This window comes from Leopardus geoffroyi, chromosome A1 (assembly GCF_018350155.1).
Source record: "Leopardus geoffroyi isolate Oge1 chromosome A1, O.geoffroyi_Oge1_pat1.0, whole genome shotgun sequence".
NCBI lineage: Eukaryota > Metazoa > Chordata > Mammalia > Carnivora > Felidae > Leopardus > Leopardus geoffroyi.
The window spans coordinates 7,987,120-8,005,496 of record NC_059326.1 but is presented as its reverse complement, the minus strand read 5'-3'; the positions used below and the strand labels follow the sequence as shown (position 1 = coordinate 8,005,496).

The window sequence follows — 18,377 nt, the reverse complement described above, 5'->3', positions numbered from 1 at the left end:
CTAGGAAGCAAGGGGTTTAGGAAATGACTTGGGCGGGTGCATCCCTGCGGCCGAAAAAGACACAGACGCACTCCCCAGGGATCGGAGAGGGCTCTCCGTCTTCCCGAAGATGCCGGGCCAGCGTCCGGTCCCCTCGGATGCTCCCGGTCCAGTCCCTCGTGCCCGAGGGTCTCCGGCGCCTTCCTAGACGCCTGGGGACATGCGGGGGGGGGGGTGCCTGGGGCGGCTAGAAAGGGCGGGAAGAACAAGGAAGAGGAGGGAGCCGGCCTGTGCCTCGCTCCTCCGTGCCAAGGACACCGTCGCGGAGGCGCGGCCAGCTTCCCACGGATCGGACTTTCCGCCCCCGGGGCCGGCCGGCGGAGCTCCAGCCCCGTCCCCCTTCCCAGCTCCGGGCGGCCCCCAGGGCTGAGTAAGCCGAGAGGAGGGAGGGAGGCTGCAAGGATTTCCTGAGCGCTAAGGGAAGGAGGAGGGGACCGGGGCCGGAGGGACGGGAGCAAGGACCCTGAACCTGCCGCGGCCGCCTCCCCGCGAGCACTCGCACGCCGTCCCGACGCGCGCCCGGCCCCCGGCTGCCCGCCCCCCGGCGGCCCCCGCCCCCCTCGGGAGCCGCAGGGAATCAGGTCCCGGAGGAAGAGGGTAGGTGGGGAGGCGGATGAGGGGTGGGGGACCCCTTGACGTCACTGGAAGGAGGTGCCGGGGTAGGAAGTGGGCTGGGGAAAGTTTATAAATCGCCCCCGCCCTCGGCTCCTTCTAATCGAGGTCCGCAGAAGGCTCGGAGCGCTCGGGACGGACACTCCCCGGCGGCGGCGGCGGCGGCGGCGGCTCGGAGCGGGCTCCGGGACTGGAGCGCAGCGGCCAGGGGACGCCGAGCTGCGAGGATTACCCGCGGACGTGGTGGTCTCCCCGGCCGGAGCCGGACAGGCGCTCTCGGGGCGGAGGACCGGAGTGCGACACGACAGATCCGCGCGGCTGGGTCCGTGGCCCGCGAGCCGCGCGGGGACCGGGCGAGCAGGCCGCGTCGCGCTCACCATGGGCAGCTGCCGGGACGCCGGGGTCCTGCTGTGCGCGCTGCTCGGCGGTCTGCTGCTTACAGGTGAGGCGGGGCCGCGGCCGGAGGCCCGCGCGGGGCTGGGGTGGGGCGGCAGGCGGGCGCACCCTGGGGGCCGGGGCCGGGTGCCCGCGGGGAGGTGAGGCTGCAGCCCGGGGGAGCGAGCCCCGCCGGGGAACCTGGGACGCCGGTGGCGGCGGGCACGCCTGGGGGCCGCGGCGCCCTTCCCTTCCGCCGGGCAGGCGGGACGGGCGCCTGGGAGAGGAGAGCGGCTGGCGGGGGGCCGCTGGCACCGCGCTGGGGTCCGCGCCCCTTTGCGGCCGCTGCAGTCGCCCATCCTCTCCGCCCGGCTCCCGGGTCGGGTCTCCCCGCCCAGGCTCCGGGCTCGGGGAGCGCCGTGCGCTCGGACCTGCCTGACCCCCCCCCCCCCCACAACAGCCTGCTCCCAGGCGGCCCGGCGGGGGGTCGGCAGGGCCCATCGGAGCCCGGAGCAGCGGCTCCCGGAACGCCCGCGAGTCTGCCCGGGGGCTGGGCTGAGGCCCGGGCGTTGGCGATGTTGGGCACCGGCTACTGCGTCGCACCTCCGGAGGGGAGGAGGAGAGCCCACTCGGAGGGGGTCGCGTGCCAGCCGCGAGAGGACAGATCCCGGGAGACGGCAAAACCTGGTGCCCTTGGACCCACTTTGGGTCCCCGGGCGCGAACGGCCCCGGGAACGTTCCACCAGCTTCCACTCCTCCCAGCTTCCACTCCTATCGCCGGGCCCCGAGCGCGCGGCGCGCAGCCACCGGGTGGGGCCTCCGCCGCGGGCGCAGCCCCACGTCGCCGACCTGAGTGAACCTGACCGACCAGGGCCGTCGAGAACCCGAATCCCGTTACGTTTCGGAATTGCGAGCCTAGCCTTTAAATCCCGAGAGAAGAGAGGGAGGACGATTTGGACCAAAAGGTGCGGTTGGAGGAATTGGCGAGGTCCGCCCCTTTGCCGGGAGTTAAGGATGCCCGAGGCCGACCCGTTGGGACCCACGAGGTCATGCCGCTGTGAGTGTGGAGGTCGCCCCCCACCAAGGCGTCAAAGCCCGAGCGGACGTAGGGGCCTGGACTCGCCTTTTCTGCCCAGAGGGGCGGAGAGGCCGAGCCACTGGTTCAGACCCTCCGGCGTTGGGCGGGGGGGGGGGGGGGGGGGGGGGGGGGCGCAGAGAGCCATTTTTCGGGCTCTTTTTCTTTTCAGCATCCTAGAGAAAAGGTAAAATATGAAACAAAATACAGTAACATCAAAAAAGGTATTGCAGTGATTCCAGGGAAGGAAAAGGTAGGGTTGAGCATCCTTTTTTTACATGCTTGTTAAACCCAAAAGGCAGTAACTTAAAAAATATTCTCTCTCGGTGGGAAGGACTAATTAGATCCTCGGTTTCTAAATAACCAGTAACAGTTCCAATTAGGTTGGTGAAAGTATTAGACTGAGAGTCAAGGCGAAGTCCTGATGTCTGAGAACGCGCTGTAAGTTGGGAAAGTCGCTAACATAACTGTGTTAAATGAGATACTGCTTTTCTATTTCAAAAGTATTGTTTTTTGTTTTGAAAAGTCACTTATATTGAAGTCTAGTTGTTCAGAGCACTTAACGTCTGAAGTCCATTCACCTGTTACAGAAAGGTAACTCTGGGTAAATCCCTGCGAATCCAAAAAATGGAGGGAGAAGTTTATGTTTCATTGGCTTTTCTGCATCACCCATGGCACATCTTTCCTTTTGTTTCAAAACCATGGTTGACCAGTGAAGTATATAGTTCTGTTCGTGATTAGGAGCAAGTTAGATTAGTAGATTTTCAGAAACCTGGGTAAGAGTCTCTTGAGACAACAGATTTTATTTTACTTAAACGAGGCAGACATCTTGGAAGTCTTTTGTTATTTAAAAAAAATGTCTATGCGTTATAGCAAGAAAGCGAGACAAAACATTAGCCATGTGAGAACTCCTCTACCTGCTGGTTTAAGGACTGTTGTTTCAGGGGTTGGGGCGAGTAATTGTCGAAGCATGGCTTTGTAAACCACAAGCTTCTCGACTGGTTAACAGAAGGCTCACAGTAAAACAGTTAGCTGCCTGCTTTGTAAATTGCATCAGGAGTTTTCAGATTTTCCGGAGAGGGGCTGCTTCTCTGGGGAGTGGTGTCCAGAAAGAGGCCAAGTTTCTGCCCCCCTCCCATCCCCCCGGGGTTTACCAGGAGTCTGCTCATCTTCAGGTGCCGTATGTCCCTTGAGTATTTGTGAGTTAGTAATATTTTGTGCATGTGTGTGAGTATGTGTGCGTGCGCCGAGGTATAAACTAACCGGAGGCGCAGTCAGACAAAAAGATAATGCATTTCCCCCTAAAGATTACATTTACCTTCTTCCAAATGTCCTGAGAAAGAAACGGGTAACAGTAATTCAACTATTTTCAAGTCCTCTATGTTGCAGTCTTTCCCTCTACAAAGAGTACCTCCCTTACTCTGGCTCAAAGTCTCATTTTCTTACTTTTAAGGCACAATGGCCATGATTAAGGACACAAACCCTTTTTTATCTGCCCCCATTTTTCTTGAGATTTTGAGCGACTGATATTCACAATTTGCTCGAATTGCAAATGCATCCCTTAATGAATCTTGTGAGGGAAATCCGCATTAGTAATACAAAGTTAAAATTGTGCATGAGTAGAATACTCATTTCCAAATAGAATGCCATGAGCCTTTCCTAATGAAGCTAATTTGACACGACGGTTTTTGTTGTTTTCTCACAGGTTTAGGAAACCACGCTTTTTTGGTAGTGTTTTCCGTATTGCATATTTGAAATGTCAGTTATCACCTTTGGCAGTCCACAAAGGGAGTTTTCCACTTGATGGATTGTGTTGCAGGTGAAATGTAGGTGGTCACCTGCTATAGTTTCGTTCATATTTTTACCTTATTTATTTATTTATTTATTGTTATTTTAAGTTTTTTTTCTTTCCCTGTTGAAAGTTCTAGGATAGGCAAGCCAGTTTCTTTTCTAGCGCTCACTAAGTGGGTTTTTTGTTTTCATATTTGAAAGTCAGAAGTTAGAACAGATGCCTATTTCAAGGCCCCTTTCAGATTCTTCAAGACTCAGTGAATGATTCCAAGAAATAGACTGAACGTGGTGTCTTTTTCTCTCTCCCTTTTATATTTGCATATAGAATGGATGATAAGCCCTGTGATGTCAGAGCCGCAGCTATAATGATGAGCTGGCTTTCACCTGCTATCAGTAATCACACTGCATTTGCTTTTTCATCTACCAGCTGGTTAACTTGGTCTTTAATGGGTTGCACGAGCTAAGCTGTTAGAGGCTGTCTGAACCAGTCATAGTCATGGGCTTATTTTTCTTTTTACGAGCAGAATGTGTAACTCTATGAAGCAAACTCTACTTCCTAACTCTGGTTACATTACCTCTTCTAAGGAGGTCGGTCATGTTAAACTCGGAAGAATCTCTTGGTTTTTAAAACATTCTCACTGACTTGATTCAAAGATAACTTTCTTCTAAAAATTTCAGATTTCAACAGGGATGCTAAACCTCTATGTAGGTTTGGACCTATTTTGTTAATTTTTTTTTTTTTTTTTAGAACAAACTAAATAATCACTTTGTTCTCCTTCCCAAAGACTGTTGAGTCATTCTACATCTACTTTGAATGCATGTAATAGGGCAGTTGAAAATACGTTGCAAACAATTGGTTTTATAGTGACCCAGAAAAAAAAAAAAAAAAAAGCAACGTCCTTGAGGAAGGTTATCCAACATTTGCCTGGTTGCCTCTGATGTTTACTCGGGCTTAGGAAGTTCTGCAAAGCGGGAACAAATAACCAAGTAAGTAGCCTCTGTGGTGCTTTAAACTGAGATGTGTATGTGAGCGGGCATAAGAGTGGAGAGAAAGTGAAAGAAACTCTTCGCACTTGGGTGTTAAACGCAAGGCTCACTGGCGTTAGGTTCAGTTGCGTGGTCAGGAGTTGATGGGATATCGAGTGAACATCACCTTGCAGAGTGCTCGTCATTGTGGACAGGCGAGGAAGGACCTGTGAAACAACACATACGTTATTAGGAATTTGTTATTAGCAATGGTTGAAAGCATTAAAATCATCTGTTGCTTTAAGTAATTAATAGAACAGGATAGTCCATTCCATCCCTCTGGTCTTAGGACGCTAGCGAGGCTTGTAAGGAATGACAAGATCTGCCAAATGCTTTCCAGGATCGCTGCTGATTCCTCACACACTTGGGTGCCTTGGAAATTGCATGCTGCTGATGGAATTACGGATTTTGTACCAGATTGAGGGAGGGGAAGGAAACGGGAGGAATGGGGTAATTGAGGGAGGGATTGAAAGGAAAGCCTCTGGCTTAGCATCTGGGACCGCAGGGGGGTTTCATTAAGGAAATGGTTCCATTGAGTCTGCTGAAGATAGTGGACTAGATTTCCTGCATTGCTGCTGGGGCGGATGTGGGGGGATGTCAAGAATTCCTGGGGATTTCCCATCAGTCTCGGTAAGCTGGATGCCTGAGGGCCATATCTGATGATTGCTCCTTTCCTTGATTTTGAGCTCCTTGCGAGATCTGATCTGGTCTCTCAGACACATGCATTGTGAGAGCTAGGTGTTGAACCTCGTAGATCCAACCTGCTCATTTCAGAGATGAGAAAACCCACCCAGAACAGTTCAGTGTTCCCGCCCCCCGCCCCACCCCCAAAGTCACCTGGCTAGTGGCAGACCCAGGAACGGATCCTGACGTTCACAGTAAAGGTCACATTTCTTCATTTCTGTGTTTCCTCCACCCCAAGCGGAGCAGAGATGTTCAGATGTTAGTTGAATGACGTTTTTATAGTGCTAACGTTTCTTTTTAAGCGCTGGCATCTGGTTTTTGAATATGAAATTTTCTCCTATCTTCTTAAAGAAGGGATTTAGGTGAAGGATATCAAAATTATGGGGCGTCTGGGTGGCTCCGTCGGTTAAGCAGCCAACTCTTGATTTTGGCTCAGGTCACGATCTCACGATTCTCGAGATGGAACCCCTCCTTGGGCTCTGTGCTCACAGCATGGAGCCTGCTTGCGATTCATTCTCTCTCTGCCCCTCCCCTGCTTGCACCCTCACTCTCTCAAAATGAACATTTAAAAAAAGAATATCAGGGGCGCCTGGGTGGCGCAGTCGGTTAAGCGTCCGACTTCAGCCAGGTCACGATCTCGCGGTCCGTGAGTTCGAGCCCCGTGTCGGGCTTTGGGCTGATGGCTCGGAGCCTGGAGCCTGTTTCCGATTCTGTGCCTTCCTCTCTCTATCTGCCCCTCCCCCGTTCATGCTCTGTCTCTCTCTGTCCCAAAAATAAATAAACGTTGAAAAAAAAATTTAAAAAAAAAGGAATATCAAAATTACGGCTGCTCGCTAGTACACGGATAGATCTGGTGAGCGAGTCGATTTTCCTTGTGAGCTGTTGGAACCCTTCTTTTGAACTGCTGTGGCTGAAACAGCTACAGCCTCCCTTACTGGCCTCATCTCTCAGCACTCCCCTCCACACCCCCTGTGACCCGGCTACACGCAGCCTTGCCCACTCAAGTAAATGACCCACCATTCTTAACGTGGGCCTCGTGCCTTCATCACTCTGCATTCATGCCGTTTGCCTGCAACACCCTTTCCCTGGCTCTGCATGGCCTCCTCCCCTGCCTTCGGAGTGCTTCAAGAGCTCAGAAATCACCATCTCTTTGAGCTTTTCCTTAGAGCTGCAGACAGAATTTGTGGTTCCTTCTGCTCCTGGATGCACGCTCCTCTCTGCGACCCCTAGATAGACCCCCCCCCACCCACACAGCTGTCCTCACCTGCATCATTACTGTTCCGCTTACGTGTCTGTCCCCTTGTTCCCTTTCCTTTGGCACCTAGTGTAATGCCTGGTATGGGGGCCCTCAGTAAGCATTGGAATCCAGGAAAGATGTAGCCCCCCTGCCATTTCAAAGAAGAGATCTCTCAGGGCCAGACGTGAACTCATTCCAGTACATTAATGTACTTCTGCCTGTCGAACCGGCCTCGGCTCCCGTGGATTCCTTAGAGGGACTGTTCTCAAGAGATAATGTTGTCTGCAATGATGATGTCATAGTAAGTGAGTGTGACTAAGATTGAGGAAATGGGCTCTGATTGTCAACTCTCCGAGATGCCTATCTCCTGTAATCCCCTCCCGTTCCGTGCTGGTGCCTCACTGGGTGCTCTGAGCTACCATAGCCGGGTTTCAGTCCACACAGAAGTTCTGTCTTAGCCTCCGTGGGTGCGGTACCCAGCACTGAGGCTTTGCCCTCCAGTATATTCTACAATTGTTTGGAACAACCGTGCTCTCCTGTTTTATGGTTTGACTTCCTCATCCTTCCGTAGACTCCGAGCTGAGTCCGTGGTGCTGGGCTGTGATACAAACCCAAAGAGAGACCTGGCCACACGCAGAACTGACGTTGTGTTTCCACTGGGGCCTTTGTTACTGGATCAGGCTCGTCGGCCTGAATTCCCCTTTCCATAGAATAGGTTCTCTTCAACCCTCCGTGTAAATCGGTTCCTGCCAGGACCACTGTGCTAGGTAGGTGTGAGACATGTTCTTAGAAACCTGCATCTCCTGGGCTGGGACCACAGTGGTGCCCCCTTTCCTCCCTCTCCAGCCCCACACTTTGCACATGCCCCCCAAATTATCCAAAACAAGCTTCTCAGAGTGTGGTCCGTGGTCCAGCAACAGCAGCATCCCCTGGGAACTTCATGCATCAGAGAGTCTGTCTTTTAATAAAGTCCACTGATGTTTTGTTTGCACAGTAAAAACTGAGAAGCACATTAGAAAGTGGTGTGAGGATCTAATTCCTCTTCGTCTACAGCCTCGACCTTTGACCTGTGTGGCTAAGGGACTAGATGGGGGGCCAGCCGGGAGCCTCTTCTGGCTCCTGCATTGTTCTTGTGCCCTTTCTTCTGCTGGGACACCTGTGTCCTACTTCGAGACTCTTTTTATAAGATCTTAGACTTGGCTTGGACCTATAATCGAAGTAGACAGAGGTCGTCGTCTTGAAGAAGACCATCGTTAACCACCAAACCATGGGTGGCAAGATCAGGTTCTTAGAAAATGCGGACTCGGTGCAAAATAGTAAAAATGGCGTGAAATAGATAGGTTTCAGTCGTAAGTGAAATTTCAGAACAAAGTCACTTGGTGATCCCAAGCAGCGAAGGCATGTGTCCTCCGGAATCTTTGTTGTCACGGAGGTATCCCTGTCCCACTGTGTCGTGCTACTATTGACGAGAGGTTTTTGTGTGTGCTTCTTGCTGGCTTGAAATGTTAACGCGTTTTACACTCATGTTCTTCCTTGCTTCGTATCGCAGATCTTGGCAGACGCTTTTGTCTTTTCACAGACTGCCACGGTGCGTACAGGCACTTTTTCTCAGCCTGGTTTCTAGCCTTCTATTTAACTGCTGGAGCATGAGTGGGTTTCCTTTCGAGCTACAGACCCACCCATGCGGTCCACGCCAGCAAAGCTATCCCAATGATCAGATGCTTCTGTGGAAAGGGGCCTGAAATGAACCTTGTATAAATGAAAAGCCTCGGCTTTTGGAGTCATTTAAACTCAAGGCCACCTTTGTAGCAAAATCCTGATCAGTAATTAGTCCGCCAGTTGGTTTCTGTGAAACCCTTTGCCTCTTGCTACGGACATGGTCCCCCACGTTGGTTCCACGTTAGAATCACCTGGGGAGCTTTTAAACATCCTCTTGTCCTGGCTGCACCCCTTACCAATTCAATCACGCTCTCTCCCGTGGGACCCAGGCATCAGTAATTTTGAAAGCTCCTGTGGCCGGCGGAGGTTAAGAGCCTCCTATTTTTGTCATCCCTCGAATCACCTGGAAAGCTTGTTACCCTAGAGTGCTGGGCCCCACCCCAGAGTTTCTGATTCAGTGCGTCTGGGGCGGGGCCGAGAATTTGCGTTTCGAACAAGTTCCCAAGTGTTGCCGATGCCTCTAATCCAGAGACCACGCTTTGAGAGCCACTGTCCTAGGCGCTGATTTGAGAGGCCTGGCCACCTGGGAGGCCCAGGTGCCAATCTGTGAAAGGTTCTAGGTCATCGCGAGGTAGTGGAAACGCTTTCTCAGAATTTCTGCTAGGAACAGTATGCGTCAGCAGTGTGGCAGAAGGAATATCAGGGTAAAGCTTGGGGGCATGTAACCAACAGAAGTGGCCGAATTGCCTTCTGAGGAAAGCGGGTCTGGTTTCCGGGTAGGATATGTGAGTTTGGAGCCGGAACTGAATGGCAGGTGCGGACAACAGAGCGGGTAGTCGTCATTCTCTGCTCCCCGACCGAGCGCTCAGCCTTTCCTCTCTCTAAATATTGGTAAACGTCCGCAGAGTCCTTTTGAAAGGCGTCCTGGGCACCCGTGCACCTCGGGCCAGCCCTGCTCCCCTCCGGGATCCCCACACAATGCTCCGCCCTCTGAAACTGAGCTGCTGTGTCTGTCCTTCCTTTGCTGGGGTCAGGGTCCCCCACTTGGGTGGCTGAATCCTCCTTGTTGGTTCTGCTGACTCTCGTGCTGTGCCTGGGGGTCTGTCCCCATTGCTGAGAAGAGTTGCTGCGTGGCTGGAAACAGAGCTGGCCTCCTGTGGTACGGAACTCTGTGCCGGAAACTTTCTCGTGAAACCCCAAGAACCCGAGGGGGAGAGGCTCCACGAGGCATTCAAGGCCTCATGTTAGGTGTGCTCCACTTGGATACCAAGTTCAAATATAGAACATGTTCTTTACCCGCTACTGAATCACTGCTTCTGCAGGGCTGAGTCATGGTAACAGTTGGATCCATCATCTATTACTGTGTAATGGGCTGGCCCAAAAGTCCACGGCCTTCAACAGTAATTCATTACGCCTCCATGAGTCTGTGGGTTAGGAATTTGGGCTGGGTTTGGGCTGACTGATGTTTCTGGGGTCTCCTCTCTGGGTCCCTCACGCAGCTGCAGCCCCCTGGCATTTCGACCAGGACCTTGGCACTGGCTGTCACCGGGCCTCCCTCCACATGTGGTCTTTTGCCATTCGGTAGTAGAGCCCAGGCTTCTTTACATGGGGGGGGGGGGGGGGCGGGGGGTGGGTGCAAGAGGGTGTCCGTGGAAGCCTCAGGCCCTTTGAGGCCTGGACTTTGCAACCCCTGCGACACCACTTTGCCACATTGGGTTGGTCAAGAGCAGGTCCTGACCCAGAGTCGCGGGGCGAGGAGACGGGCGCCTGTCTCGAAGGGAGCAGCTACACAGCATTGTGGCCACGGTTCTCAACCTACCACGCCACTGTTAGCTCGGTTAGCTTTTTCTCTTCCATCTAGACATCGAGGCTGGCGCTTGGCCAAGAAAATACTAGTGAAGGATGCCTTGACCGTCTGAATGGTCTCCCGGGTTGAGACAGCTTTTCCAAGAGCTTCCGAGTCCTCGATCGTTCGATTAGGGAACAGGTCACGGTTAAGGTGACACACAGGGTTGGGGCTGCTGGCCTCTCACGAATACCGTGATACCAGCGAGAGAGCACAGCCGACCCTCAGATTCGGAGTGGGGGCGGCTCTGAACTTCTCTGACTTGTATCACGGGGTCTCTGGTGAAACACCTTCTGGAGGATGGGGTGGGGCTGCACCCCTTGAGGAAGGGAGAAAGGAGGAACCTAACCCCTGTGGATTGTCGGGCGCTTGGATACGTATCTGTGATTTGACCCCGTCCTGAGGGGCAGGCACAGTCCTCTTAAATACCAGGGGCCCGAGGCTTCCATAAATTAAATTCTGAAGCGCACAGAAGTGGTACGTAAAGCTGGGATTATTCTGGTCTGATGTGGCTGACTCCCCAGCCCCCTCCCCCCGCCCCCATGCCCTACAGCCTAAATGAAAGGGGGAGAAGGGAAAAAGCGTGGATGAGAACGTGCTGGTCTTTCCCTTCTGTCAAAACTCTCTCTCCTTGGAGGTTTGCCATCTCCAAAGAATGTGAGACGCCACCGCTACTCGAGCCTGAAGCGGCCTCGGGAGATTCCACTCCTGCATGTGGCAGACTCCAGTCAAGTCTCCATTGAGACGGGATTTTAATCGTGTGGGTTTTCTTATCTTGGGGATGCAAGGCCCCTCAAAACACGCAAGTCAAGAAAGGATCCCGAAAGCCAGTAAGGACATGATTTTTGTTTGTTGGCTAAGAACATGACTTGGGGTGAGTTTCCAAACCGCGTTCCTGTTGGTGACTTTCCGTAATTCAGATTACGGGGAAGGACTGGTGAGCCACACCAGCATTGTGATTCTAGCAGGTCCTCTGAAAAAGCCGGGGGCCGCCCTCTGCCAGATTGCTTCCAGGAATTAAATGTCTACTTCTCTGTGTACCTTTTGGATCCCGGAAACCTCAAAGACTTGGGAGTTTTTTCCTAATGAGACTGGAGCACAGGGAAGGCCCCTGATGTGTGTTTGACCCCAAAGGCAGATGTCACATGCCCTGGGGGAGGGCGAGGGGGACGATGCGTGGACTGAGCCCCTCCCAGGCACAGGCTCTACATCTGGAAGCTCGGGTGAACTTGTTCACAACCGTCCAACAAGCGCACTTTTAACTGTGCTCTTTACAGATGGAAACCCTGAGGGTTTGCTGAGGGTCACACGCTTATGCAGTGCCCAGGCCGGGATTCAAACCAGGTCATTCTGATTTTGAAATTGGTGGCTCTTTCCACCGGCATGTACCCAACGTATCTTGAATGACAAAATCGGGGAATTAAGGAAGACCAAAGAGTTTGGCTTCTGGTGTCTAGAATGAAAATATGTGTGTGAGAAAAACACAACTGTCTGAGAGCATCTTCTAGAGGGAGTTCCTTTTCAGTTGAGGATGGACAGAGCACAAGTTTTCTTTTTTCCTTCCTTCCTTCCTTTCTTCCTTCCTTCCTTCCTTCCTTCCTTCCTTCCTGGCAACTTGCAAATATACTATGCAGCAGCATGAACTACAGTCATCCTGTTGGACATTGTATCTCTAGATGATTTACCTTGCTGATTACCGTTATCAAAAATGGACGCATCTTTTTCAAGCCCTGTTGTGTCTTGGGCCTCTCCTCCCCAGCTAGATCATTCTTGTCAGGTATTCAAACCTGCAAGAAGTCGAGAAAGAGGAAACAGTGTTCCACTTCTTCCTTGATCGATCACTTGAGAGGATCTTTTCAATACCGGAATATGGCCACGTTCATCCAAATCTGAGAAAAGCCCTGCCCTGCCACCTATGGAGGCGTTTTAGTGTTTGTTCCAAGCAAACAGTGGAAAATGTAGCCAAATGGATGTATACCTTGGATGAAAATGATAAGGACTGGTGATATATATACTGTTTGATTTTTTTTTTATTGTTTTCCTTTTCTAAGTTGGCACTAGAGAAGCGAAAAGTAGATGTGAACAATTGGAAAGGCAAGGTTGTATTAGAAGAGATTGCAAACAACTTGAAAATGCATTGTAAACTCTAGTTATGGCATTTTGCCTGTGATTAATGGCATTGTTTTCTTTTGGGAAAACACTGGATAACTCTCTTTTCCACATAACATCTCCTGCTGGATCGGATTTTTGTTCTCTGTTGTTCTTTGGAAATGTTTATAGCTTTGAAATCTTTTCCATAGGGAATTCTTTAAAAAAATTTTTTTTCAATGTTTATTTATTTTTGACAGAGAGAGAGACGGAGCATGAGCAGGGGAGGGGCAGAGAGAGAGGGAGACAGAATCCGAAGCAGGCCCCAGGCTCTGAGCTGTCAGCACAGAGCACAGAGCCCGACGCGGGGCTCGAACCCACGAACCCTGAGATCGTGACCTGAGCCAAAGTTGGACGCTCAACCTACTGAGCCACCCAGGCACCCTTCCATAGGGAATTCGACTAGAACTAAGAGAAAAAAAGAAATGCATGGGGATTGAGTAATTGGATTGTCCTAGAATGGACCTTATGTACCTCTAACTTCTTGGGGGCTAGAGAATATTTGACACACGTTGTTGATGTGCAAATCAGAACTGGTTGTTCCGCACGCTCCCCAATCCCATTCCCTGTCCTGGCACCTGGTAAATGAGAAATAGCCTATGCAAAGTATTTGTCACACAGAGTCCCTTAGAAGGCAAATGAGAAACTCAGGAAACTCACGTAAATGCTAATTTGCAGGAACTTCTAACTCACCTTAGCCTCTTTGGATTGACGTTACACTTAGTGATTCTGTGTCCAGGTGTGTCTTTTTAGGGGCGACGGAATCCCAAAACGCAGAGACAGTTGTTTTGGGTTTTGAATGTGTTTTACAGGCCAAGCAGGTGGGCAGATGATTGCCTTGCTAGAAGAATTCACTCACCATTTGGGGGGAATGTTAAGTCTAAACGTGGGATGGGAAATTTCTTTTAAGGAGTATATTTTCTTGGAATGTTTTGGAATGCTGTACTGTCTGCTGTGATTACATGAGGGGAACCATGGATCATCTCAAATTTAATTCTCCTCATGCCTATTTCATAACCAGTCTTCTTTCTAAGTATATGTGCAACTTCCCCTGTGAATCCAGGCATGCGTAGAAGACTTATTTTAGAATGTTGTAACATACTCGCTTAAATGAGGTGCTCAAGCAGTTGTCGTCCATGAACCCATTGTATCTTATTTCAGGATGCAAACATAGTTGTGATTGTTGTGCTCCGTGTTGGCCACTGAAGATATGTCTTATTTTGTGAAGTTCGTGGAATTTTCCTGACGTGAATCCCTTAAGTTAGTGAAGAGTTTAGGACTTCCTACGCTCAAAAATATGTTCTTTAAAAACAAGGTATACATAGTTAGGAGGTGATCTCTGTGTGTGGACTTAGATAATCTCCTACGTTTCTTGGTATTCACCTAATCTGCTTCTAGATGATTCATGACCTGAGGGGCCCCCCAGGGCTGAGAGCCCTGATTCATCTTCCCAGCTATGAATTCAGTACGGTACCTGGCACACAGTAGTCACTCAATAAATGCTGGTGGACCTGAATGAAACTGTATCATAGCCATTCTTCTGGGTTTCAGGGGCCCTTGTAGGAGTCACGGTTCCCCATTGGTTCACTTTCTAAGAACCTGTGTGGGCGTGTGGAGAGGAGGTTGGCAGAAATCTGCCCAAGAGCTGGCAGTCGGTCAGTCTCCCAGCACACCTGTAATGTTTGTTCCTTCCGTGCGGGCCATTCTCTGATTCCAGTGACCCCTTTCTTGTCTTTGGCTGAGCTGGCCATGTTCTCTTGAATTGAATCTAAACTCAGGATTCAAGGTGAGGAATTTAAGCTGCTCAGCCACTAGAGAAATGATTCCCAAGAGCTGTTTTCTTCAGATGAGCCCTCCCTCTGGAAAACTCTTAGCTGGTCAAGGTTCCCAAGCCCAGCACAGAAGGGAGACGGTTGACTGGGAATCCTAATTTTTAGGTACACCAATTCAGCCTGATGACATTAGGTAATGTTACCGCCACTGCTGTTGTTTTTGCCATCTTGGATCAAGACATTTGGGTTGAAGACTGTTTCCTCTTGGCTCTGGACCGTCCCCAGGGTAGGCTAGGAGGACAAGACAGGTGAGGAGGAGAGACAAGTCCCGACTAATGTAATCCTACGAGTGAAAACTGATCTTGTTTTGTTTTTTATTCCTCTCATTGCTTCACCTCCACCCTAGACCTCTTTTCCAGGATTTCCAAAAGCACAGCATGACCTGGGCCGATCTTCTAGCGAATGTTCCCTGTGGCTTTTATTCTAGTGGCCGGTAAAGCCAGATAAATCCCAGATTTTAAAAAATATGCAAACCAGAGCATTGGAAGAAGACAGTACGGCTCTCTCCTCTCAGCAAAGAGGTCAAGGAAAGCAGAGTTGTTCAGGCAAGAGCATTAAGGGTAGTTGATAAAGGAAAACAGTTGTCTGAAGGAAAGATGAAGCTTCAGAGGGTTTGAAGGTTTGGAAGTCTTCGAAGGAGAGAGAGAACCAAACGTTACCTTTAGCGAACACACACTCATTCTTCAGGTCTTATCATCCACACTGTTCTTCGGTGAGAACGTCCCTCAGTCCCTGGGCTGGGCTAGCTGCCCCGCATCTCGTACTTTGCTGTGATAACGCACAGATATTATGTAGTTTTATATTTATATGTGAATTAATTAGCAAGTATGAAATTTTATAATCTACACACACTCGTATATATGATATTACATACGTGTATCTTTATCTCTCGTGCAGCCTGATTTACAAACACTTTACAGAAAGTGATCTTGTTCGTCTTGTTCTGGCCTTCTTTTCGTATACGTTTAAGATATTAAATGGAGGAATAAACCTCTTAAATGAGGTTTAAGATCAGAGAAATCACCAAGGTGAGGGGTGAGAGAAAGGGGTCATATCGGGAATGTAGTAGGAAAAAAAAACCAGGGCTGGCTGGCAGTGAGAGAGAGATAAGAAGGATAGATAAATGAGAGAAACCAGTTCCCAGATTCCTAGGATCGTGGTTGAGAGCCCAGCGCTTAACCCAGTACATCAGTCTCCTGTCCGGGAATTGGTGGCTTAACTTTCCTAGGGACTGGGGACCTTCCTACCTCTCTACAGAGTTCTTCCTTCCGGTTTTATGTAACTTCTGCTTATGGGTTTTGGGCTCGTCCTCCAGCGTCAACTGATTCGTAAGTTATTTTAAAGCCCGTTAGGTTGTGCTCGCTTCGGCAGCACATATACTAAAAGCCCGTTAGGTTGATGGCCAACAGGTAGCGGAAGTTGGTGTTTTGTTTTATTTTTTTCTTCCATCAGAGGTGTGATATCTTGGATAGTATCAAAACTGCTGATTCTAGAAATGAAATTCTAGGTAGGTTAATGAGAGTGTATGAGGAAAAAATGCCCTGAGAACTAAAATCAGTATTCTCCCAGTTTGGGGTATAAATGACTGTAAAGTCTTTTATGGATATTTGTAAGGAAGGCCTTGTTATCACCTACTGAAGTGAGCAAAAGCCATTCAGTAAATTATTTCTTTAAAAACTGAACTACTTATGCAGGAGGTGGGTTACTTTCCCTTCTAGAACCTTGGCTCTCAGCCAAACGTGTAGAACATTAGTTCCACCTGAGACAAGATGTATTTTTAAGTTTGTGAATCCGTAAGAAGATTGCCTATATTTACTGTGTAAATTAAGCGAGTCTTGAGAAAACGTGGAAATTAAAGGAAGCCAGAATTAAAAAGAACAATTCAGTCGGCATAGCCGTCCCATTGTCTAAGCGGGATTAGCCTCCAAAAAATGCGTGATGAAAAGCAAGTGTATTTCAAATTGTTTAATTTAGAAGGAAACTGATTTTGACAACAGAAACACAATGGTCAAGAATAGTGTTTTAACGAGCCTTAGAAAGTATGCTAACATAGCTTTCAAAAACTCAATTCCCCTATGATGGATAACTTCATTGCACACACTTGGCCATTAGATCACAAGGGTCAGAGGGTTTGTATATATTACTGGTTACAAAGGCAAAGATCTCTCAACTCGCCTCTTAGCGAGGGAATTTATAAAGCACCTCTGTTACAGACCATTTAAAGTACTCCAGAAGAAAGTTCTCGATGTAGCTTAGGCTTCCGAAGCTGGATCAGTGTGAGCCTACAATGAACACGAGAACCGTATCCCAGTCAGCCTGCCACGCTTTTGTTTTTCCCGTTTTTATGTGCAAAGTAAGTGGTAGTTTGTCATTCTTAGTAATAGATTATAAGGTTGAAGAATATGTGAAAAGAGACCAAACGTTGGTAGACTGTGGTGACGTTTTTGGCTTTCCCTTGCCGGATAGTAGAGTTAAGGTGCACTCTTGCCTGCCTTCCTACTTGCTTTCTAGCAGTCCTCATTTTATGACACACAGATCTTAAGGTGTTATTCTGGATTCAAAATTAAATCTTCAGGGGTGCCTGGGTGGCTCAGTCGGTTTAAGCGTCCGACTTCGGCTCAGGTCATGATCTCGCGGTTTGTGAGTTCGAGCCCCGCGTCGGGCTCTGTGCTGACAGCTCGGAGCCTGGAGCTTGCTTTGGATTCTGTGTCTCCCTCTCTCTCTGCCACTCCCCTGCTCACGCTCTGTCTCTGTCTCTCAATAATAAAGAAGCATTAAAAAAAATTTTTTTTAATTAAATCTTCAGCATCGTGCATTTTTTATGGTTATTTAATAGCATCACAATATACAACTCCATGATATATTCATTTTTTTTTCCCAGAAAGAACTGTGTGTGAATCTGCAGTTTATTTGTGTTACATAACAGATTATAGGCAGTGACTACACATAATTTAAAAGTTCCGGGGCGCCTGGGTGGGTCAGTCGGTTAAGCATCCAACTCTTGATTTCAGTTCAGGTCATGATCTCATGGTGATGAGATCGAGCCCCATGTAAAGCTCTATTCTGAGCGTGGAGCCTGCTTAAGATTCTCTCTGCCCCTCTCTCCCACTGGCACATACATGCTTTCATAAATGAATGAGTGAATGAATGGATGGGTGGATGAATAATCCAACCCTGTTCATATGCTTTAACCATTCTTTGGCAAGCTCCCATGTGGAAATGATTAAATATTCCCCATATCTTCTCTGGGATGCTTTCCTTCCTGATAGAACCCACAGGGATCCGCGTAAATAACCTGGCCCTGAAATTCGGATACCTGCTCCCATCATCTCCGTAGATGCCTGGCCCTTTGGCGTTGAACAGTTAATAGACACAGAGCACTTGGTAAAATACTTGATAGTAGGCCCAACTGTAATCCTAATGCCGTGCAGAAGGGAGAAAACTTTAGGTTTAAAATTGTGGGTTGCATACACGCTGTACTATGCTTCTAGACTGATAATTGTTTGGATTTGTATGAAGGTTTTAATCATTAAAAACATTTTTTTTTTCATGAAGTGTAGTTGACATACAACGTTGGATTCGTTTCAGGAATAGTCTATTTAAAAATAACATGGAGGGTGCCTTTGGCAGAACTGAAACTTGTGCTCTAGACGAGAGATTAGAGATTAGAAGGCTGATGGTAAGGCATTCCGTGCATTCTATTAATACTGTCACCATTTCTAATAACGCAGCTCTATCCAAATGCTCTCTTGGCCGTAAGTATGCTGTCACTGACCGCACTGTGTTGTTTCAGAGCACCGTGATTCTGAAGAGGACGTAGCAAGTTCTGAAAGATGAACAAAACCGTTGCTTCCATTAAACCAAGTGCTGTATACTTAATCTTACATATGTCGCATGCGTTTTTATTGAAACGGCACTTCGACTTTTCAGGTGTGCATACGCTGAAATTTAATACATTCTGAGTCTCAGGCACTCATAACCTGAAATCTAATACATTCTGGCCTGAATTAACTTGCGATTCAATGTGAGCGACAGCGGAACACTGTCGGTGAC

The 18,377-nt window shown here is 49.2% G+C and overlaps 1 protein-coding gene across 1 annotated transcript in view; it reads left to right on the top strand.

Annotated features, from left to right (window-relative positions):
* The first annotated feature begins 450 nt into the window (after positions 1 to 450).
* The window catches only part of FLT1 (fms related receptor tyrosine kinase 1), a 176,200-nt gene continuing 158,273 nt past the window's right edge, over positions 451 to 18,377 (top strand). The window contains exons 1-2 of the mRNA XM_045465730.1: positions 451 to 636; positions 760 to 1,093. Coding sequence (XP_045321686.1) covers positions 1,030 to 1,093 — 64 coding nt within the window. The 5' untranslated portion in view covers positions 451 to 636; positions 760 to 1,029. The remainder of the gene's footprint in view (positions 637 to 759; positions 1,094 to 18,377) is intronic.